Raw genomic sequence first — 23,004 nt, 5'->3', positions numbered from 1 at the left:
CCAACCTGTCCAGTATGCTCGGTTTCATCTTTATTAATTAAATACATCAAGAAGAACCTGTTGGGACAGAGCAGAAAGGAGTTTGGTACTGTGGCGATCAAACAGAGGATGAAAAACCTAGAGCTCCCTGGGGCCTGGATCACTCACATGTAGTTGGCTAAATTGTGTTCTTCTAATGTGTGTGTCTCAAAACCATGTGGAGTGGAGTCAAAGTAATCACTTCCAATTCCGCAGATGAAACACTTTGTCTAGAGAGACACAGGAAACCCAGTAAAAAAGGTTTAGTGCATCAGGGTATATTTCCAATTTCAGTTTGAAATAGTGAATGATTTACACATTTAATTAAATGGAGTGCATTAAAGAACTAATTGATTACAACATATAAAATAACAATGACATGACAATACGTGGAGAAGACGTACCTCCATGTCCTCTCTGACCTGCTCCTGTTGGTCTCTAAGTTCACCAAAGGCATCGATGATCAGACCTGCACATCCCACATATAGTATTTATTATTGGTATAGCCTAATTTAGCATTCCAACATACTACACCTGAGATATGTATAGTTAAGATTTGTTGCCCTTTGGGCTGATCAGAGATGCACAGCCTTTTGTATGTAGTCAATAGGAAATTAGTGAACTTGGCTTTCCAAACTACTGGCTTAGTGTACAGTATGTAGTACTCGAGTTCTTCATCTCTTCATCTGCTGTGTGTTAAGAGAGAAGGAATGGCCTCATCACCCTGAATGATGGCCAAGAGGATGACGATGACGAAGAAGAAGAAAGTGATGTCGAAGACCACACGGTAAAGCTCATATTCGTCTCCAGCTGGATCCTCAATCTCATCACCTATACCACCACCAGCTCTCACGCCTACGTACATATGGAACAGGTAGCACTGAAAGAAACAGAGACAGCGTGAGAGAGGGGGAGGGGAAACACATCACCTACTGGAGTCCTCTCATCTTCACCTGAAAATCCTGGCACGCTAACAATGAACAGGCTCTTACAGTCATCATGTCATCACACTTCATGTCTGGCTCATCCTCATCCTCGCTCTTGTTGTAGAATTTGCGGAAGAAGTTGAAGGCCACTACGGTATAGAGGTACACCACCACAGCCAGCAAGCCCACTGTCATCACCAACTATGCCAGGGACCGAAACACAGACATGTATGAACTGCAACAACTACATTTATATATCTTTCGTATATTTCCTCTTTTTTCTATCCTGCCCTGTTTACTGTACCTGTTTGCCATTGTGGGTAACGGAGGACAGGATAGTGCGCAGTGTTTTAACACCCATGGCGATGTCCAGCAGGTGACAGGCGAAGAAGAAGTTGTTGTAGTGACCCAGCAGAGACATGACCAAGTACCATACCAGGTATAGGAACGTCTGGGGAGGATTTAGCCAAGATGAGCATTTGGAAACTAAATCAGCTCTGGATACAGCAACATGCAAATGCAGTGAAGACTCACATTATCTGTGAACACAACTCCAAACTTCCAAATCTGATACTTGATGTCAATAGAGGTTAGCCTAAAGACAAAAAAACATAGCTTTAATATAAAACTATATATATATATATATATCTCATATAGGATGCTGTTTGTGTGGTTGCATGTGAGTGTAGGGTACCAGGTAACAACTGAGGTATCAGCTTCAGGTTTTTTCTCATGTGTCATTGCACTGACATCCAGAGATGCCAAGTCCATTCCCAAGAGCTCAGCAATCCTCTCTCTACCATAGATATCTCCATACTTCTCTAGCACCTGCCAGTGAACATCCCCAAATATGCTTATATTCACATGACAAATGTCATTACGACAATCAACAATTGATATGAAGAGCTTGTTATAATCTAATTTTAGGGCTACAAAAAGCTTTTTTTTTTTTCTTACTACACACATATAAATGGGATGACACTGAACTTTGTTTGCAGGCTCAGCACAGGTTCGCATGCACTTTCTTTGCGCAATAAAATAGAATAAATACTGCATACATGACACCCACCTTTCTTTTCACAAACTTGTCCCAGTAGTTGTTAGGGAAGGTTCTGCGTAAGAAAAATAAATAGTTCTACTGTTAACTCAAACAGACGTTATTATGACCAGCATATTTAACACTTCACTTCATGCAATTAAATCTTAGCCTAATTTAGCCTTATTATCCTAATTAGACTAATTAAAGCTTAGCCTATGCTTTTCAATCCAATTTCCATCAGCCATATGGTTTGCCCAATAGTTTCTTAAAAAATATCAAGGAACACAGCACATCTGTGCATGCATGTGATTGGAAGCCCCTTTTCATACGGTGTATTAAGCACCAATCTGTCCCACTGGCCCTTAATGTCATCATCCTCTGGTTGTTCAGTCACGTAGAGACCATCGAACTCCAGCTTCCGGGCCAGTTCCTTCTCCCTTTTAAAGATGACCAAGGGGACCTGCACCACAGAGGACAGGCACAAATGCAAAATAAATGCAAAGCTGTAGGATCTTTCCTTATTGTTAATCAACAATCCATTGTACTCATTGCACTTTGTGACCTGCCAACCTTGAGACAATTGTACCCGATGATGCAGAGGAAAGAGATGACAGTGTGTAAAATGCCAAGGAAAGCCATTGCAGGCTCCATATAACCCGTGCTCTCCTCCAGGAAGTAATAGATGGGGCCTTCTTCATCATCCTCATCACCATTTTCCTCCATTCCAGAAGCTTCTGCCTCTTCGCCAGACCCCTCAAACATCCCAGAACCCTCAAACATGCCTGAGCTTTCGAACTCCTCCCCACCTGGGGGACTACTGGACACCTGAGAAAAAGACAGCAAAGGAAGAATCATGATGTTTATCACTCTAAAGCAAAATTATGTTTTTGGCAATAGTCCACATTAATTATAACGCATGCATACACACACAAACCTGTTTCTACTGACCTTGTAGAAGAGCAGGATGAAGTTTAGAGCAAAAGCAATGAACAGAGCCAGGAAACGCAGGTTGTAGAAGTTGCGAGAGAGGTAGTTCTAAAACAGTGATATTAAGAACAATTGCATTCAGATGTAGTCCAAAAATTAGAAAGATAGGTACTTTTCAATTCAACATTCATTCAAATATTACTTCTACTAATTCTATATCAATGCAAATTTATAGACAAAATCCTACTGTTTCGGACAGGTCAAAATGCAAAGACTCTTACCATGAACTTGATCCTTTGGACCTCCAGCTCATTCCAGAGCTCGAAGCCACCCTCGGCTAGTTTTCCTTTCTTGGCTTTGGCCTTGACTTTTTTCTCCTCTTCTTCTTCCACTACTGTCTCCTCTGGCTTGGCCTCTGTGTCTTTCTGAGGTTTTTCTCCATTTTCAGCACTTCAGATAACATAGAACATTTCAGAGACCTCAACTAGTAATGGTTCATGATTAAAAACATGTAATGTGGTATCATAATCTAAATGACCTAAATGCTTGTTGTTTTTTCAACCCAACAGGGCGTATCCTTTTGATTGTGACACTCACTCTGCCTTCTCTGGTTCTGGAGCTGCCTCTTCCTCCACAGCCTCTGGCTCTCCTTCTTCTGCTCCCTCTGCCTCCTCTTCCCCCACTGTTCCTTCTTCCAGCTGACAAACCAGAAGTCAGAAACAGAAATAGTTACAAGAAAGGTGAAAAAACATTTAGGATTGTTTTTCTTGGATGATACAGTTGAAAGACTTAAAGTCAAATCTTTTGAATTACATCCAGTCTATGCAATATATTAAATGTTGCATGGTACTACACAATGTCACTGCAAAATGAAAAGCTTCTCGGACTTTGGCCTACCAGTTTTCTCTTGAGGAGTGGTGTACCCTCTGGTGTAGGGGGTTCTTCTGGCTCTGTCTCTCCCATATCACCCAGACCTCCAGGGATATCAAATCCAGGCCTGCCTCCTGTTTCTGTCTCCTGCCCATCCCCATCTTCTTCCTCTCCTCCGCCAGCCTCTTCTCCATCACCCGATGCACCTGAGTCCTGGACCTTCCTGGCACCTGGCTCAGGTGGAAGATCGCCATGCACCTCATCTTGAGTTGGGTCAGGCATGTTGGTTAGGATCTCGGTCAACGTCATCTTCTTTGCCCCCTCTACTAAGCCGCCTCCAAACAGCGTGTTCCATATGAGCATGAAAAAGCCTTTACATACACTGTAGATGAAATGTAGGATGCCCATAAGGATGGTGAAGAAGAAGGTGGCTAGGCCAAAGATCATCTCCTTTATGGTCATTCTCCGAAGCCTGCGGTAGTGTCGTCTGAGGTTGCGGAAAGTGAAAAGGTTGAGGAAGCCCACCACGCTCTTAATGAAGTCTGCGAATGCTGAGCTGGGCTCTGCTGGTGCCACCTCCCCATTTCCTTCCTCTCCTTCTCCATCCCCATCTCCTGTGCCACCACTTTCCTCCTCTTCTTCATCTTCATCTCCATTTCCTTCCTCCTCCTGCTCAGAGATCTGGGACGCAATGTTCATCTCAAAAATGGTGTCCTCGCAGAAGTTGACAAAGAGCTCCATCTTCTCAGACTCACCACCCTCGTTGACCACATCAAATATGAACTGTCTCTTAGACTCTCTGACCTGAGGCATCTCCCATTGCGTCCGGTTCGCCTCACTGATCTCAAAGTAGATGCGCTCGATCCTCTTGCTAGCACCCATGATCTCTATGCGGCCTAGGAAAGGGCGGAAGTAGTTCAGCACACTCTCAGCTTGCTCTAAGAAGTTCTGTAAACGAGTGTCATGGGGCACATGCTCAGAGAGGTTGGTGAGTAGCACAGCAATGTTGAAGCCGATGTCTTTGGCTGGCTCCTGGTAGCGGTCGGCAAACTCTTCATAGTTGATCATTTCATTCTCATCGGCCTCGGAGCAGGAGAGCAAGAACTGGATCTCAGAGGGAGAGTATTGCTTTTGGCTGTCCATGGCTTTGGAGAAGTCTTTTTTAGAGATCAGGCCACGTGGGTCGGTAACATAATCCCGGAAGGCATCCGATGCCACAATGTCCTTCAGCTTAAGAAACATGTCAAAGAACTTGAGTATCATCTCTACATTGCTGGATGACTCCACCAACATGTCCACCATCTGGCGAGCAATAGTACCATTCACTACATTACCTGAAAACAAAGCATAAATTCAAATATAAAAATGGCAGCAATACAGCATAACTTCTGCATTGAAAAGGTGGAGAAATATCTCATACCCTCCAGCAGAGAGAGCAGCATAACAACCATATCTTTCTGCAGGTCTAGAAGCTCTTTTAGCAGACCAATCTGACTGGAATCCTAGTATTAGAGCAAAACAAATACACACACAGCAGGAATAATATATTTTGAATATTATTCATCAGCAAAAGTTCCATCTTCATCCTTCATGTTCTAAGAGTTCAAACACACTGTATTCTGTGAGACATCTGTATTGTTATAAAACTTTACACAAACATACATCCAATTCCCATGAGACAGAGCTGTCAACTGACTTATGATTCTTACCAAATTCCAGTGTAACATGGAATAGCTATTTATTAACTTGACTTGAGTGCATACATGGCTTGCAACACCGTTATAAAAAAGTCATCCTGTCATCACCTTACCTCGGAGTGTATTTGACTCCGGAAATGATCCTGGGTTTGCATTAATCAATGACAGATACAAGCAGAGACACACACTGTTAACATATAAGCTGTAAGCAAGGAGCAGACAGATGTGTGGTGTGGGAGAGAAACGCACGCAAACAGAACTGAACAGGCAGCCGGTTAAAGAGAGCTGATGTGGAGCTAGTAAAGCAGCTATTTTCAAATCAGGCATTAAAAGTATCTACCATTTGTGTTGCTACGAAGATGAATTATTAAGCACTAAATATGTCTTATACCAACTGATGACAGGACTCAGGAAGGTCACAATATAATTTTCATTACAGGAATTACATTATATTCATTCCATTCCATTCATTATTTCATGGCATATCATGTCATAAAATGTGACTACTCATTTCTGTCATTAAATTTTGTAATTTTTTATGCTGGTTAGTTGTGTCCAGTATAATATAATGCAGATTGAAATAAGAACCAGGCATACACAGATGGCGGTATACACTGCACCCTGTAGGCTAATAGTCAACAGGCACATACTACAGCAGCACTCTTGAAGTACTGCAGCAGCTGACCAGAAGGTTAATGTCGATTCTAAAAAAAGTTAAGTGTTGATTCTTTTGCTTATCATATGGAGTGTATGTGGGGTGTGGTCCTCAGAGAAGCAACAAAGCACAGTGACACCTCCCTCAGCCCCCCATGGTAAAAATCATAACAGCCCTAATCCAACCAACAACAGGGAACCCCTGATAAATGAAAAGTGACAGGTTTGTGGGCTATGAGGTGGCGTCAATGAGAGGAACACAAATCTTGATGTTCTACTATTTGCAAGTGAATAGCACAAAAACTGGAGAGCACTGTCTGGCAAAATCACTTTGCTGCCTTGCAGCTATTAAGTTTGACATGGGAAAAGAATAACACCCTCCCCCCCCACTTGCTCTGAATGTTACTCTGGTTTCAGAAAGGGTGATCCTAACTAGCATTTTTTATTTATTTTTAATTTTTTAATTTTTTATTTTTTTGTGGGAAAGAAACCCAATGGCAGTGCACTTCAGGAAATGTGCAGAATGTCCCACAAAACACGGGAAGTGTCCGTCATAAGCGAGGTATGGAAAAGTATTTAGTGAGCTGTATTTTTATTGGTGAGGCATGAGCAAAGGAGAGACACAAATCCTTACGCCATTTCGGAGTCCTGGGACAGGGTGCATCTGGCAGGATTACACATCAGAATAAAAATGTTATCCAACAACATTTTTAAATCATTTTTGTATTCATTCCATCTCTCCCTCTTGGATACACTAATCCATTCTAACTTAAATTAGTCATATCCCATTTTAAAAGGTTCCTTCTTGCTGTGTCTGGTGGTCCCCTTAAGAGGGCAAACACAAAGCTGTGGTTACAGGACAAGCTGGACAAGCTCTGGCAAAAAACAACTCTTCCTCACCTTCTAGTTTACTAGCAGCCCTTTCATTTCTATACTTCTTTGGCACAATTCAATTATTACACAATCCTCTAAATACGGAGATAGTAGTGTTTGTCCGCTATAGTTGGATTTGGTTTGGATAACAGTGCAGACTGCCTAATGCAGAGCAGTCAGTTGATGATCATATGAACGATCCTTGTGCTCAAATCTAAGATGATGGAGACTCTCTCTAGAGACAAATACAAAAATGCATTGGCAAAAGTGGGGTGGGTACCAGGTATTTTGAGACAACAAAGCAAAAACAGACAGAAACACAGACAGCTTAAAAGAAATAGGAATCAATTAAAAAACACATATCATTGTGTATCAACCACAGTCCATACAGAAGCATTCAGACATCACAGCTAGTGTTAGTCACACTACCAGACTCCATGCTCTTTCAAAGTGTGAAAACACTGGATTAAAGCAGAAAACAGGTCATTAGCAATATAGGGATTCTTTGCTTCTCAAATTGTTGCTACCACCATCTCATAACCTGCCTGAGTAGTTCAATCAACCAATATTTTTCAGCCTTATTTTGAATGAACATTGATTTTATTTTATTTTCTTTTTAAAATAAAGGAGCAGAAACAAACCAATGTAAAGTTAATGTAAATCAATAAAGAATAAATGAGTGAATAAATGCATAGTTTAAGATGTAGATACTATGTGAGAAGAATTTAAACTGTTAATAAAATGAACATAAACATACAAAATAAAGCAGGAAATTAACACTTTTCTTTGTTTGGTTATATTATTTATATATCTAACGTAGTCAAAAAGTGGAAAGCAACTTTAAGAAACAAAAACAAGCAAACAAACGGTTTATAAGTTCCTTATTAAACATGCAGTGGAACTTATATATGCCTCACAGTATAACATGCATCATTTCTTTTAATTAAAAACAGTCTATAAAAATAATGCATATGACATGCATAACACATGCATAACACAAAACTCATTTGAAAAAACAATACTTTTGTTTTCCACATATTCAAAAACCTGCAAAAGGTTTTATCAGTGAGTGTACTTTTAATTTTTGTTTATGTATTAGAAGAACACTAAACAATTAAATACACACATCTGCTGTTAGGGAAACTGTACTTGTTCTGTTCATAAACTTTAAAGAGGCATTAAAGACCAACTCAAAATGTTTTTCTGCTTCAATTAAACCACTTAAATGTCAAAAATTAACATCCTGCTAGGATTGAAGACAAACAGCTAACTGTACTTCATTATTTGGCATGGGAAATAGAAGAACCTTCAGCAAAGTCCACAACTGAATGCAGAATAATTAAGACTTCATGTGTTTAATGAAATCAAACAGCATGATGAGCTTGTATGAATGTTTGTGTGTGTTTGTTTACATGTTCTACACTCGCACCTGTGCCAGCTTCATCATCATGTGTGCAAACACGTGCAGGAAGCCGACCACAGCATCCCACAATCTGCTGTGAGCCAGGGACTGCTGGTTCCCTGTGCACGGGCCCTAACAGACAGGACGAGCAGTACATGTCTTAGGACTAAAAGGAGAAACATGGAGGTGAAACATGTAAAATGAACTTGGACAGCTCAGCAGAACATACCTGGATGTATTCAGTCAGGCTGTTAAAGACCTGCTTAGCGACAGTCATTGCCTTAGAAAAGTTTCTCTTTCCTGGTTCATCAATGATGTCCTTTCCAGAGTAGTACCAGTAGAAGTCACTGATTGATTCCTTTAAAAGAGAGTGAAAGGTCACTGAGATGTCAACTGGCAGAGAACCAGAACAGGGACAGAAACAGTCAAATGCCTTTTTTGGTTGTTGTACCTGCAGTCTCAGCAGGTAGTCCACAGTACAGATGATAATGTTGATGGTTGTGGTGCTTCCAGTTTGCGTACGCAGATAGTTCTGGAAATCTGGAAAAAAATCACATGGGCACAAAAGATGATGAGCCTAATCAAAAAGATTTAAGTTTTAATTTTAATGTGCATTAAATTGGATATATGCACATGTTTCTAGAAGAACATTAAACCACAGCATATTTGTGATATTTTCACTTGCCATTATTGTGGCCCTCGCAAAGCAGCTGCAAGAAGCGGAAGAGGTCGCATGTGAACTCATCATCTGCCATCACTTTCTCATCTGCATCAGTGCACAGGACACACACATCCACCAGAAATTATTGTCATAAGAAACTGGTAAAAAGAGTTTTCTTTTCTTGTGAGTGATAAGTGGACCTGAGTTGTAGATTAAGCATGAAAGGAATGAACAATAAAAATCTTCAAGACTAATTTTGTAATACAATATGTGTGGCATTACAGAAATTCAGCTTCTTTTACATAGGGATGTAAATGCAAACACAGAAAAACATATGTTTAAGGCTGATGTAAAAATAATGCTTTGCATTGAATAAATCATCTACATTTGACATCAAGCAGTTGGCATATGAATGCATGAGTGGAGTATTGAGTATGATCATATTATGGCAGGCTGTTGGTTTGTCATTAGCCTGTTAGTACAACCATAAGGACTTCTGTAGGACATGTTTGTCTGTCTTTCCACCTCTGAGTAAAGCAGCGGACAGTGAGAAGATGAGGCACACAACAGGTATCCACACTGTTACAATGGTTTATCTTCTTCTTGCATAAACACTGATAACTATACACATACATACACACACACACACACACACATGTGCACATGCATGCACGCACACATACATGGAAAGCTCACACAGTGACCTGTTACATACGGATGACCACAAAGGGTATAATGTACACATATATAAGAACAGAACATGGAGGATTTGGGCGACATGGTGAAGAAAACCCACAAAGACCAAACAGAAAAAACTGATGAAGGAATCTCTGACACAACAACACTAACACACAGATTGATACGAACAGAGGTACACACGGCCATGTGAGACAGATCTACTGCGCTCCACAAAACACATTATGTGAAGAGCTGGAAAGCAGAGGAGTGGAAGAGGAGGGGAAAAGGCGGTAGGGCCAGCGAAAAAGCCCAGGTCAAGGAGAGGAACATCATATGAGGGACACCCAAGCTCATCCTCTACACAAAGCCTGTACACTTCTCCCAGATATAGATGGAAAACAAGAACATTAATGACCATGAATTTCACATCCCATGTGGCCAGAATGAGACAAAAATGGGAAAAAGGGAAGAAATGGGACTGAAATTGTTTGTGAGGCAAACAATGATTGTTGGTAGTTTGAGGCAGTACAAGAAACGAACTGGAAAAAATGTACAAGAACATCTATTGAATCCATAGGATATCTAAGTAATAATTAAAAAAAGCAATGAGTTAGGCAAACATCCAACTATTACAAAACAAATGGACAAAGATAGTTAGCAGAAATGTATTAGTCAAGGACAAGTTACATTATACAAAATATTTTAAAGTAGTTTTACTAAAAATACTATTCACTATATATATATATATATATATATATATATATATATATATATATATATATATATATATATGTATATATATATATATATCTCAGAGAGAGAGAGAGAGAGAGAGAGAGAGAGAGAGAGAGAGATGTATTAATCAATGATAGAATAAGGAAAAGACAACATGCCCTTGTTCTGAAAATACTTTGAGACCTTGTTGTAAAAAGTGGAAAATTGAGACTAATTATCAAAGTTACAAACAAAAATATGAGTAATGTTAAAAGCAGAGTTACCTCTTCAACATTTAGCTGGGTATAAGACTAAGAATGATAATCAATATGTAAAAACCAACATGGGTAATTCCACCCGCAGATTTAAATTGGCATTATTCTTTGTTAGAAAATATTTTTAGAGAAAGCATTGAAATGGTCACATGCATGTTTACAACTGGTTTTATTTCATTTCAGTATCAGAAGTAAGCATTTCTTATTTTGAAAAGCACACAGCTTTGCAAAAACTCTGTTCAGTCAGCCTATCACTGACAATTGGGAAGGAAATAAAAATAAAAATTAGTATCTGAAGGACATACAGCGTTTTCACTGAACTGTTCTGAATAAACTTATGACCAGCAATGATCTATGTTAATGATGAGCACCAATAATGTCAAGATTTAAATAAGTACAGAAGTACAAAGTACAACCTCCTTCTTTGGCCATGATGTTCCCAGGACACTGCATTATTTGAGAAAAACATTCAAATAATGTTTGTTGCCTATTTTTTTTTAATGGTACTGAGACTGGGGGTTCCGGTAGCTGCAATTCATTTCATGGTTTAGGTGACCCAGGTCACCACAGTTCTCTGTGATCTCCTCAGAGAAAACTGATCGGAAAAGACAGGACAAGAGTCTTTCCTCACAATCAGTCATCATTGAAAGAGTGTGGGAGTTACAGTAGATCTGTGACATGGCACTCAAGGGACAAAGATTGAAGAAACATTTCAGCCATTGCTGTTAATGACCTAAGGAGATGTTAACAAAAGGTAACCAGGCATATGTCAAAATACAAGACTGAACTGTTATCTGGATGTACTTTATAGGTTGGCATAATGTTCTAGTCTTTACATCTTTGATAGTATAATTAAGAGTTGGAATGAAGGGGGTTGAATGGGTCACTGTCGCAAAGACTGAAAAGCTGGCTTCCATTTTCCCTTGAGCACGAAATTAAATGCAGGTCAACTACACGCCACAAAGGAGAAATGTAAGAATCACAAAGATAAGGAAGAAGACAGTAGGAGATGGGACAGGAAGGGAGAGAGAAAGGAAGAGCATAGACTGGAATTATTTACCCCGTTCTAGCTTGATATCTGAGAACCGAGGAGGGGACAAAAAGGAGAAGAGAGATATAAATAACAGTCTAATATAAACATGTACACTGAAGTGGTTCTGTAGAGAACAGTACTGCAGAGCTCTATAATGGTTACATGCAGTGCCAAGAGTCTATTTCCTGTGGGTCAAAAACACAGTCAAAACACACATATGGAAAAGTACATAGATGTTTTGTTATGATGTGATTTACAGAAATGTAGCCAAAATGAACTGTGACTACTGCAACAGCACTGTTAGGTGCTTTAAAATGGCAAAGTTTAGAGACGTGTAATGTAGCGATGACAAACACACCAGTGCAGCATGTTCACTCACTTGTGCCCTCCTCTGAAACCATTCCAAGACCATCTGCCTTGTTCTGCCTCTCAAACGCATTCAGGTCCAGAACACTGCAACACATAATAATCATTATCCAAACTATGAAGGTGACCAAGTAAGTAAATGACTGCTAGAAAGTAAGACGGAGGGTTAAAGGAGGTGTGGCCCACCTGCAGGTCTGCATCAGAGACTGCAAGCTTAGGAAAAAGCCCACATCCTTCTTATCCTTCAGGTAGTCCAGCATTCTCTGGACAAGCACAATGCAGGAGAGCCATGAACACACGCAAAAAAGCTTCTCAAACCCCTGCAGCAACCTAGATCTACGACATCCCCTTTGACTCAATGATCAGCCTATTACAGTAAAGATGTTTGGCAGCTGCATCAGGTGTGTTAGAGCATGGAAAATATCAAACCATGTTAGGAAACATCACCCCAAATTCACCTCATGCTGCATACACTGTTTCAGCAGTGTACATTACTGTTAAAACATTGGGCATATGCATTTCCTATTGGTTTTTGGTATAAAACATGTCTATTTCAACATATGTAATAGGGCTTGCAACATTACATGTCATTGATCTACAATGCCAAGCTCACCTGCTGGACATCACTGTTACCTCCGTTGAGGATGGAGATGCCCAGTTTAAGGGTGGAAGATACCATGGCCCCAGGCTCACCTGAAACCAAGCACAGGAAAGATAGTTTAGCTCTAAGGAGGCCCTGTCCTGTGGTGCAGTGAAATCCAACAAGCTGGAAGTGAACCTATGAACCTCTTTCAGCCAGTCTCATCAAAGAAACTTTACCTCAGGGGCCATTAGTTTGCTTTACTTGAGGCATTTTAAATATGACGTTTGTCAACCCAAACCGTGGGAAGCAATCTAAATATAGATTTAATATTCTGTTCCTGTGTTTTTTGTTTTACAATATTCAATATTTAAACACAGCTTCTATTTGGGTGTATGTTGGGAACTTCACTATTGGCCACTAGGAGGCACCAGTGGTCCACTGATTGCATATTATTGAACATGGCAGAATGTATCTTCTCTAGCAGTTTGACAAATGACAATGAACTCAGACCTAAAATAATTGCACATTTCCTAATTATTTTGATTCACTTGTGTGTGTGCTCACCTGTGTATGTATGTGTGTGCCCGTTTGAAGCGTGTTTGTGCGTACGTGTACCTTTGCATGCACTGATCATTTGTAAGACCATCTCTGCCGCCCCGCGCTCATGCAGTCGAGACTGCTGGTACAGAAGCCTTTGCTTCTCCATTTCCTTCTCCTGTTTATCAGAGAGCAGAACAGAACAGTGAGCCAGTTGTCTGGGTCCACATCCCCTCCCCCTCCCCCGACAGAGAGAGAGAGAGACACATACACACGTGCGCGCACACACACACACACACACACACACACACACACACACACCTCACTTAGTCTGGGTGTAATACTACCCTGTGCTGCTCTTGTTAATAATTACCTACCATGTCTTGTGTTTGGACATTTGCTGCAGAGCACTTTCAGCTGCAATTTGTACACAAACGTTGCGGTACATATCTATACAAATCATATCTCATCTTTTATATTTATTATTGATTACTGCTCTCCTAATATAATGAACTGCAGGTTTTGGTAGTTAATAACACCCACACTGACATTATACTGATATGATTGTGGGTTCGGTGGTCAGAAAACCACAACTGTTGAAGGGCTACATAAACTGTGCATAGTACCCGATAGGCTATAGACTCTATACTTGTAATAACGTAGCTGTACACTTGTAATAATGTAGCTGTGGGTGTACATGGATAAATTCATTATTTGAGCATCAAAATCATTCTCATTCACTCACAGACATGCTCTCCCTCTCTCACTCTCTACCTCTCTCTCTCTCCCTCTGTCTGTGTGTGTCTCTCTCTCTCTCTCTCTGTCTCGCACTTTGCCCCAAAACACAAGTGGTATTAGTGATAAGGTTGTTATTTGAACTGCCCACGTTTGCTGACTGGCACAAACGTTTGACTACAGCAAACAGTCCTGCTCACCACCGCCACTGATACTAGTCTGGTGCACTTCTCTCTACCTAACTCTACAGCTGGGTGCTGCACGTTTGCTTACAAACTCCAGCCTCTGCAATCACTACACCACACACAGTAGGGACTTAAGATTTGTTCATAAAATGGTCCTTTAACAAAAGAAAACATCTAAACACTCTAACAGAGGTGTCTGAAAAAGGTTACAGATTATTAAATAAAATGAAAGCTCTCTGATTTTGCCTGAATAGTTTGGAATGGTGGTACTTTGATTGTAGGCAATTATATGATTATGATGATACATTTGACATATGCAAGGGATGATACATAAAAGGAACATACCCACCCACTGGGCATGTTAGAAATGATTCTGCACCAACTCCAAAGATAAGAGCACTCCAGCATTCAACCACCATCCATTAAACCACCCCCACCCTCCCTTGTATGCCTATGTGTATTTTTACAAAATGTGAATTGGAGATACCACTCTGATAAGCAGAGGGTCTCTGTAGTTTCTGTAATGCATCACATTTGAATGTGTGTGTTTGGGTGTAAGAAAGAGAGAATATGTGTGAGAACAGAGTGTGTCTGACTGTGCAGGCTTTTACTGTAGTTCTTGGTGAATACAGAGAGGAAGAATCCAATTAGAAATAAATACATGAAGACACATTGCATGACATGGGGGTTATGACACAAATGCCTGATTCCAATCCAGTCTTGTACAAATTACAATTCTCCAGTACTCAGTGCTGGGGTTGAAAGTGAAGGTTCAAACAGGACTTTGGCCCATTGTGCCTTGTAGTTTTGCTCATTTTGAACAAGTCAAGGAAAGTAAATCTGTTTATCTGTCAGTGAAGACATCAAAGAGCAACTTGATTTCCTGCATTGGAACCAAAGCACATTTTGAAGCTGATAAAATGTTCTTTGGTCAGTAGGTAAGTAAAGGTGAAAGAGACCAAGGGGCACTGGTGCAGAATGCACAGAAAGCGCGCACACACACACACACACACACACACACACACACACACACACACACACACACACACACACACACACACAGACACACACACACAAGGCTGAGTCTGGAGAGGTGGGACTGCTATGGTATTAGGGACCAGTTAATGTAATTTCTGTGAGTTGTTTTGAGTATATGAGAATGTGTTTGTGTTTCACATCTACAAGTACACAAACTCATACACACAAACACTTGCGCACACACTCATACCTATCTACTGCTGCACATGGTAAGCTAAAGACACTTCGAGGACGACACAGATTGCCTGTGAATGACTACAGTTGATAGATATTGTGTATCTAGAGCAATTTGTAAGTAGAAGATTAAGGAAATAAAAATGAAGTATTATCCATTATATGTAAAGGCATTAGTGTCCTCTGGGAAAAAAAAGCAATGGATAATACTGACAGTGAGCACATCACAGTAATGTATATTTATTTCACTTTGTAGTCAAGGCTGGTTAGACCACTGTTGGTCTGTGATGTGTTCACATGTCTTTGGTAAACTTGCTCAAGCTATGCGGAGGTTTCCATCTCTCTGCACTCCCTCTGGTTAGACGTTTCACATGACTACACCAGGACGACCAGGATGCAAACCCAAAAGGCAGTACACAGCAAAGGTGTGCACAAGTCAGTCCACGACAAGTGAGGTTAAGAGAAAGAAAGCAAGAGAGCAAGAAAGAATCAAGGAAGAAAGAAAGGAAAATGGTAAGAAAGGAAAGATGAAGGAAAGCTGAGAGAACGTAAGAAAGAGTGGGAGTGTGTAGGAGCAGGGGTGCAGGGTGCAGTGGTTCTTGACGTGGTCACTCAGTGCGTGGATGGGTGGAGCTGTAGCTGATGCTCCACTTTGTCCCATGGCCCCAGCCCTTGGACCCCCCATACCATCTCTGTCTGCCGCACCTCAAAGGATGGCTCCTTGCCCCCCTCCTCCTCTCCCCCTTCGTCCTCCTCACCAATGTGGCAGCTCTGCAGGGGTACACAGCCATGTGAATAACTCAGGCTTGCTATTTGTGATGCGTTGGTCGAGAATACACAGACCAAATACCCACCTTTGCCATAATATCAGCATATGCCATATAGAGATAATCCACATCGAGTTTACTGCAGTGAAGATAAGGTCAGCCATAAATGAGATATACAAATCTGGGAAAAGGAATTTCCTTAGAATAGTATTTCAATGCATGCACAGGTGAGAGTGGAGTACGGGCCTTACGTTTTTTCTGTGAGAGCTGTGCGGCTGAAGTGAAGGATGAGCTGATGCAGGGGGTCTGGCTTAGCTTCGGTCTCCTCCTCTTCCTCCTCCTCCTCCTCCATGGTTTTCTAAACAAGCCAAGTCCATAAGCACTCTACAGCCAACCCTGCCTAACCGCATTACCTAGCCAAAGCAGAGACGGCACGCTTACAGATAAATCATCGATCATCTTGTCCTCAAAGGAATAGCCTTCATTCTCCAGCCAGTTGCGCTTGTATCCATCGAGGAACATGTTGGACCCTCTGTGCCTGCAGGGGACAGGAGACGGGGAAAGCCTAACTCAGTAAAAGGGGAAACACTGTGTCTAAAATGGTGGCTTGACCTTTGTAACCTCACACAGTTCCAGTAACAATTGGGAGTGAGTGTACGCTTTGAACCTGGGGATGTTGTAGAGGGGAGTCATCCGGAAACATGCCACCACAGCCCGGCGCCGTTGTTTCGACAACAGCTTGTGCCAGACCATCTTCTTGGATTTGAACGGGTGTTCGGTCTGTGCAAACGAGAGAACGGCGAGATGAGAGGTCTAACCTAAATGTCAAAGACCCTTAGGGTAAAGGTCAAAGCAAATGCTTGCATTTCATGCTGTCTGTGGAAGGACTTATATAATGTACAACTTGTATAATTGTGCTTTTGCAAGGGCACTTACCACTTCAATGTGGTAGAGCACGGCAGCTACCTCCTGTACCCTCTTCACGACCTTCACTGGGTTCTCAGCATCCTCTGCCTTGCCTGAGGTCTCCTTATATAAAGCCATCTGCCAACGCATGGAGGGGTCCTCTACCTGCACAGTCAGAGACAGTGGTTGAGGAATGACTAAACACATTCACACGCGCACGCATACACACACACACACACACACACACACTTCCTCTGTCCTCACCTTGCCTTGTAGATGCAGATTATTCTGTAGGAATTCCCTCACTTCCTCATCTGTGTCTTTCTGTAACAAGCATGTCAAAAGTCATTTAGATCAATGGTTATTTAATTTTGTCAAAGGTTATTTAAATAACAATGTCAAAAGAGCTATATAAATAACACTGAACTGAGCTGAATTAAAATGGTTAGAACTAATTTCACTGTAGGTGGCTTGATTTAGCACAACACAGAAAAAGTTGTCAACCATATAAAACATTACCACATTACAAAAACTCATTCAGTTCTGTAGGTTTCAGTAGCTCAGTACCAGAGAGTAGCGGATCTTGGCCAAGTTTATGAGTTCTTGGTCTGCAGGTGAACACATATTTAGACCAATGGGAAGCAATTTCTTCAGAGCAGCTACAATCAGTGACGTCTGCACAGAGTAGCGGTCCCCACGCCGTTTCTTCTTGGTACGTTCTGCATCTGCGCCTCCACCCTGCAAAGACTTCTAAGTTAGACTGTACCATAGCTATTTCTGGTTGGGGATGGTGACTGATAAATGATCACAGTGTTTGGGGAGTGAAAAAAACAAAAGTTAAAAAAAAAAAATTCTAGCACAAAAATACTGAGGTGGCTTCGCCTTTTCTTCAAAAAATAAAACCTCCTTCAAAATACCCATAGGATTTATAGAGAGAGATATAGTATACTTACCCGAATACAAATAATAATAATAATAAAATAATCTGTATACATTGCCCATGTTTTGTTTCATTCTTGTACTGTCTGCTATTGTTCTACACAGTGACATTTTAATTGCTAAATTAGTGTCTGAATTGCAAATTATGTTATAGTTTATTTTTTAAAGGATGAGGGAGGTGCTGTGGGGAAATGATACTGAGGTTATTGGACTATTCTACTGGGTATCAGGGAGTGAAAATGTTAACATCATGCTTGGAGGGCAAACATTAATGTCAAACACTAAAATCTATAGTTACACACTAAGAAATGATGCCATTGTAATAACTAAAGTGCAGCGTATAGCCGGTGGGTGTTAGGGCTGAGAGAGGAGGTTGGGGGCAGTGTTTCTGCGGTGAGATGCCTGTCAATGCACACACAATGCAGTCCTATTGTTAGTAGTGCAGCATAGTTCACCCTTCAACACAGCACATTAGAAATCAGCAAAAGACTATGGGGCCTCCTTCATCACCCTGAGGTCTCTCTCATACACCCACACATATGCTCTCCACTGCTAGCGCCAAAGGGTTCCATTACTGTCTGTTATCTGCTGCCATGAGAGTTCCCTCTGGCCAAATGCTTGGACTTTTAAGCGTGAGGAGTGATTGGTGTGTGTGTGTGTGTGTGTGTGTGTGTGTGTGTGTGTGTGTGTGTGTGTGTGTGTGTGTGTGTGTGTGTGTGTGTGTGTGTGTGTGTGTGTGTGCGCGTGCACGCACATGAGTACAAATGCCCCTGTGTGTCAAGGGAAGAGAGAACCCATACTGAGGAGATAACAGGTGGTGCACCAGTAATGACCATCCAGCAAGACAGGAGCGGAGGCATGATTCTAAAGCCTGGCCTCCATACAGCTATAGCGTGTACACCCACAGGGACATTTTCAGGAAAAGAATGTGTGAGTTAAGTGATGGCCTATGTCAACACAAGTTGAGTTGGGTAACATACTTATAAATCTCTCATCCATTTAAAGTTACCTAAAGTAAGTAGAGGAAAACGGAATTTCTCTTTTAGTATGATGTTGAGTGAATTAGAATGGAGGTCAGTATCAGCTGAGAGATGAGAACCATTAAAAGTCAGGTCCCCTGGTCCACGACAACAATAACAACAACAAAAAAATAAAACAAATAAAAAAAACATTACCCATGATGCAACACTCAGTATATACGCAATATACTGTATATACTCTTGTTTCTCTAGGAAACTATGAAGAGATGAAATATTGGCAATGGTGTATTCATATGAAACACAGTTAAAGAGAAGTGGGGATTAAGGGGGCCCCCGTAAGGGAGCTTCACCACAGAGCTTTAATACCAGTCAAGTACAAACAAAAACAAAAGCAGTAATAGAAAGTTCAAGAAAAAAAATAAATATAAAGACAGAGAAAAGGGGAGATGAGGGAAAAACAGAAGTCTATACAGACTAGCAACAAACGAAACCCAGCAGGTGGCAAACCCATCAAACTCAGGGCCGGGCAGTGGGACTCAGAGGGTAATGGGACTCAGAGCCAGCAGCAAACCAGCAGCTGAACAGAGTGCTGTGGGCCTGATCCCACTCACCAGAGCTGAGAGCTTTCATCAAACACCTTCCAAAGCAATCTCACACACACTGGCAGCCACTGGGGCCCTACCTAGTTTGAATAAAGTAACTGACAATACACTAAAGTACAGAAAATACTAAAGCTTTTTTTTTTTTTCTTGATAAAGGTAAGCAATTTGCTTGAGTCTGAAGGTATACTTTAGCTGCGATGGATAAGCATGGTGTCACTTATCACCCTTTCAGACCTCAGAAAAAGAATGGCCAGGGGCCCTTGCTAGTGTGCATGGCTCAGTGTGGCAGCGAGTGTGCGAGTTTGATGGACAGGCCCGGCAGTGTAGGGCCATGCGAACAGCACAGCTCTGTCGTGCAGAAATGTGGTCTGACCTCTCCGTCACCGGCCTAGAGAACACGGCAGCCCCACCAGGACAGAACACAGGGAAAAAACACACAGCACTGTTAACATTGCCGCACCGAAGATCCGTGGCCTGCTCCTCTGCATCACCCTCACAGGAGGGTCAGACAAGACAACAACAACAAAAAAACAAAAACAACAACATCAGCTGCTGCCCCGACAGACTGCCAGACTGCGCAAAGAAAAAAAATCTCGACAAAACTCCGCTACACAAACTGAAGCAAGAATTAGTTTGGAAAAACAATTTGTTTAATACCTTATTCTATTTTCCATAAGAAAGATAGAAAAAAGAGAATATGGCATTTTAACTGAATATCCGATGGAGACATAGCATTAGATGTGGCATTCTGTCACTGACTGAATGGGAACAGAGCTGAGATTAGTGTGGTCCAGCTGTCAGTGCCTGGCTCACCTTGGTCATCTTGCTCTTGCTGTCAGCCATAAGAAAAGACATGTTGTTGATCTCATTCAGCACCACAAAGTTCTGCTCCTCACGTTTAAAGTTCTGCAGTGAGAACAAGGAGAATATATCACCATATGGCAGACAGCTGCTTCAAAAGTGGATGATAATAAAGCATGAATCCTTGGAATTTCAAAAGACAATGCATGTGCTCTTACGTGAGATTTGGACCAAAAGATGAAAACCTCTCCCACCATCCTGAAGAGGTCTTCTGCATCAGGATCAGGGGAAGTCAGCCACCTCGCCCTGCCAAAGCACAAGATATGATGTCACTTGTGACAACTTGTGACATGTCTCTCACTCACAGAGAACATACTGTATCTACTAATGCTATGGTCTTTTTTTCCAGTACTACCTTAATATTAGGGAGACAACTGTATATAACTGTTTCTAGGAAACAAAAAATAGCATGGGATCATCACAATTAATATTCGGGTGAAATGATACACAATGTGCTCTTGACTCAGGGCTCAGACTGCCGGTTTATGAGCAGAACCCGTTGGCCTCGGATAACGGTATTTATTTATTTATTGTGCTGATGCGGCCTCAGCACCTGTTGTTGTCCACATAGCGGATAAGCAGCGGGTAGAGGGCATACAGATCCCTGCAGAGCACAGCGAACTCATCGCGGATGGTCCCCTGCTCGCTGTCCACCTCAGACTTGCCCTCCATGCGGAGCTGCTCCTCCTCTGCCACCACCTTCCCCGAGCGCTTCTTCAGCTTCTCCATGGTTGGGATGAAGTGGGATTTGAGCATCTCTGGCTTGGCCCTGCTCACAATGGGCTGGGCGAACACTGTTGGAAGTAGGGAGGTGACAGCCACAATAGAGTATTGGATGCATACTGATGACATAATAAGGTCAAGGAATTGCCAGGCTTCATCCCATTTGGTATTAAGAATGCTTTTATGATATGAAAACAGCAAATTGCTGGACTGCTTCCAGAAAGGTTGCATGCGACTCACTAACCTGCCAATCTCTTCATCCAGGAGGCCTCATCAATGCCAAGGTTATTGACCACAATCTTCATGATGTTGCCCAGCAGCTGGTTGAGGTGTTCTGAGGTGACCTCTGTGCAGAGCTGTCCCTCTTGCTCCGGGAAGTTCTCCGCACCTCTCTCCCACCAGCGGGGGAGGTAGTTGCACAGCATTGGCAGGGTGATCTCGATCACGTGGGGCATCTCCGTGTAGCGGGCGCCGGACTCCGCCATGCCTGCGATCTCCTTCATGAGCACGTCCAGCTCGGGGATGTCTGGGCATAACTCCTCCACCTGACTGGGCAGTCCCAGAACTTACAAAAACAAGACAGAGTACAAACGTGAGCAGACCCACTAAATGACAAACTGCAGGTGCATTATACAGTTTTAGCTGTACTAATGTACCTTTCCATGCTACCAAGGCTCATTTCCCAATGTGCAGTAAGAGAGAGAAACAAGGACTGTACTCACTGGCTCTCTCTCTCGGGGTTTTGGTTGTGTAGACTGAATATGTGTTGAACTCATTGAGGTGGGGTTCCAGATAGGCCACAGGCATGGCTGCAGCTAGATGAGCCAGACACTCCCCAAGGGCAGGTCTTAGTCTAGAAAACACACGTGTCTGCGCTAAACCCAGTGTCTGAAAATATGAGCATGCTTCACACTACTTGTCTTTACGCAACTGCCTCAGTTGGCTGGCCCCAGTAAGCTTGATGTTACAGAGAATGAGGAAATTGCGCTTACTTCTCAGCATGGGGTGTCTTAACGGTCCCCACAGAGTAGATGCTGCACATGAGGCGATAGCAGGATATTTGCAAGTCATCCACTGACAAACAAGAAACAGATAACTGATAAAAACAGATTCGTTGAAATTGAGTCTACATACTTCTATAACAGGATCACACAAACAAGCAAGCAAACAAACAAAAAATAAATAAAGTTCTGAAAAGAGGATTATATCAGCAGACTCTGACTTACAGATGACATCATCTCCAAACTGGTGCTGAGCAATGTGATCGAAGAGTGAAGTAAGCACTGGCAGTAGAGCAACGGTGGTGTAGTTAATGTTCTGAGACACACCCTTAACCTACAGCGGAAACAGACAGATACGACCAAGCAAAACAAAATAGGAGTCAGTCAGATTTTTGTATTACAACAACAGGATGTGGTAAGGCTGCTCTAATAGTAGGATACAGAAGGGGCACTTCTGGCATCTAACCTGGTTTTTGGTGGATACTTTGCCCAGTTTGAGGTTTTCAACCATCTTCTCGATGTCATCAGCAGCACTCTCAAAGAAGGAGCGCAGGCCAGCCTTTACGATCTCTGGCCCTGATTTCATCACGGTCCTGAACAGAGTCGATGGGGTGAGGAGTGTATAGTGGCATGCTGTTGGACTGTACAGAGTGATGGGGTGGGAAGTGTGCAGAGTTATGGGGTGAGTAGTGTACAGAATGATGGGGAGTGATGGAGTGTGATGGAGTGAAGAATGTACAGAGTGGTGGGCTGAGGAGTGTACAGAATGTTGGGGGTGAGAGTTGTACAGAGTGATGGGGTGAGGAGTGTACAGAGTTTTGGAGTGAGGAGTGTACACAA

At 42.0% G+C, this 23,004-nt stretch overlaps 1 protein-coding gene across 7 annotated transcripts in view; it reads right to left on the bottom strand.

The window, feature by feature from the left end:
• The window catches only part of LOC113576609 (ryanodine receptor 1-like), a 64,007-nt gene that overhangs the window by 2,383 nt on the left and 38,620 nt on the right, over positions 1–23,004 (bottom strand). For 2 of the 7 annotated variants that reach the window (XM_027008808.2, XM_027008811.2), the window contains 41 exons: positions 22,631–22,757; positions 22,390–22,498; positions 22,156–22,237; positions 21,886–22,016; positions 21,408–21,728; positions 20,994–21,234; positions 20,599–20,686; positions 20,393–20,485; positions 19,953–19,967; positions 17,626–17,796; positions 17,323–17,382; positions 17,089–17,223; positions 16,820–16,932; positions 16,594–16,690; positions 16,404–16,510; positions 16,240–16,291; positions 16,073–16,156; positions 13,332–13,431; positions 12,747–12,826; positions 12,320–12,396; positions 12,147–12,220; positions 9,092–9,172; positions 8,858–8,946; positions 8,636–8,764; positions 8,434–8,538; positions 5,201–5,282; positions 3,808–5,114; positions 3,508–3,608; positions 3,192–3,360; positions 2,932–3,018; positions 2,554–2,808; positions 2,313–2,443; positions 2,014–2,056; positions 1,639–1,772; positions 1,479–1,539; positions 1,249–1,395; positions 1,011–1,145; positions 742–898; positions 423–487; positions 148–248; positions 6–57 (listed from right to left, as the gene is read on the bottom strand). In XM_027008808.2, coding sequence (XP_026864609.2) covers positions 6–57; positions 148–248; positions 423–487; positions 742–898; positions 1,011–1,145; positions 1,249–1,395; positions 1,479–1,539; positions 1,639–1,772; positions 2,014–2,056; positions 2,313–2,443; positions 2,554–2,808; positions 2,932–3,018; positions 3,192–3,360; positions 3,508–3,608; positions 3,808–5,114; positions 5,201–5,282; positions 8,434–8,538; positions 8,636–8,764; positions 8,858–8,946; positions 9,092–9,172; positions 12,147–12,220; positions 12,320–12,396; positions 12,747–12,826; positions 13,332–13,431; positions 16,073–16,156; positions 16,240–16,291; positions 16,404–16,510; positions 16,594–16,690; positions 16,820–16,932; positions 17,089–17,223; positions 17,323–17,382; positions 17,626–17,796; positions 19,953–19,967; positions 20,393–20,485; positions 20,599–20,686; positions 20,994–21,234; positions 21,408–21,728; positions 21,886–22,016; positions 22,156–22,237; positions 22,390–22,498; positions 22,631–22,757 — 5,788 coding nt within the window. Of the gene's footprint in view, positions 1–5; positions 58–147; positions 249–422; positions 488–741; positions 899–1,010; positions 1,146–1,248; positions 1,396–1,478; positions 1,540–1,638; positions 1,773–2,013; positions 2,057–2,312; positions 2,444–2,553; positions 2,809–2,931; positions 3,019–3,191; positions 3,361–3,507; positions 3,609–3,807; positions 5,115–5,200; positions 5,283–5,590; positions 5,621–6,765; positions 6,796–8,433; positions 8,539–8,635; positions 8,765–8,857; positions 8,947–9,091; positions 9,173–11,794; positions 11,813–12,146; positions 12,221–12,319; positions 12,397–12,746; positions 12,827–13,331; positions 13,432–16,072; positions 16,157–16,239; positions 16,292–16,403; positions 16,511–16,593; positions 16,691–16,819; positions 16,933–17,088; positions 17,224–17,322; positions 17,383–17,625; positions 17,797–19,952; positions 19,968–20,392; positions 20,486–20,598; positions 20,687–20,993; positions 21,235–21,407; positions 21,729–21,885; positions 22,017–22,155; positions 22,238–22,389; positions 22,499–22,630; positions 22,758–23,004 lie in introns of all 7 variants that reach the window. The other 5 variants (XM_027008805.2, XM_027008806.2, XM_027008807.2 and 2 more) reach the window with 5 other exon arrangements.

The sequence above is a fragment of the Electrophorus electricus genome, chromosome 4 (assembly GCF_013358815.1).
Source record: "Electrophorus electricus isolate fEleEle1 chromosome 4, fEleEle1.pri, whole genome shotgun sequence".
NCBI lineage: Eukaryota > Metazoa > Chordata > Actinopteri > Gymnotiformes > Gymnotidae > Electrophorus > Electrophorus electricus.
The sequence above is the reverse complement of the archived record's forward strand: the minus strand, read 5'-3'. Positions and strand labels throughout refer to the sequence as shown.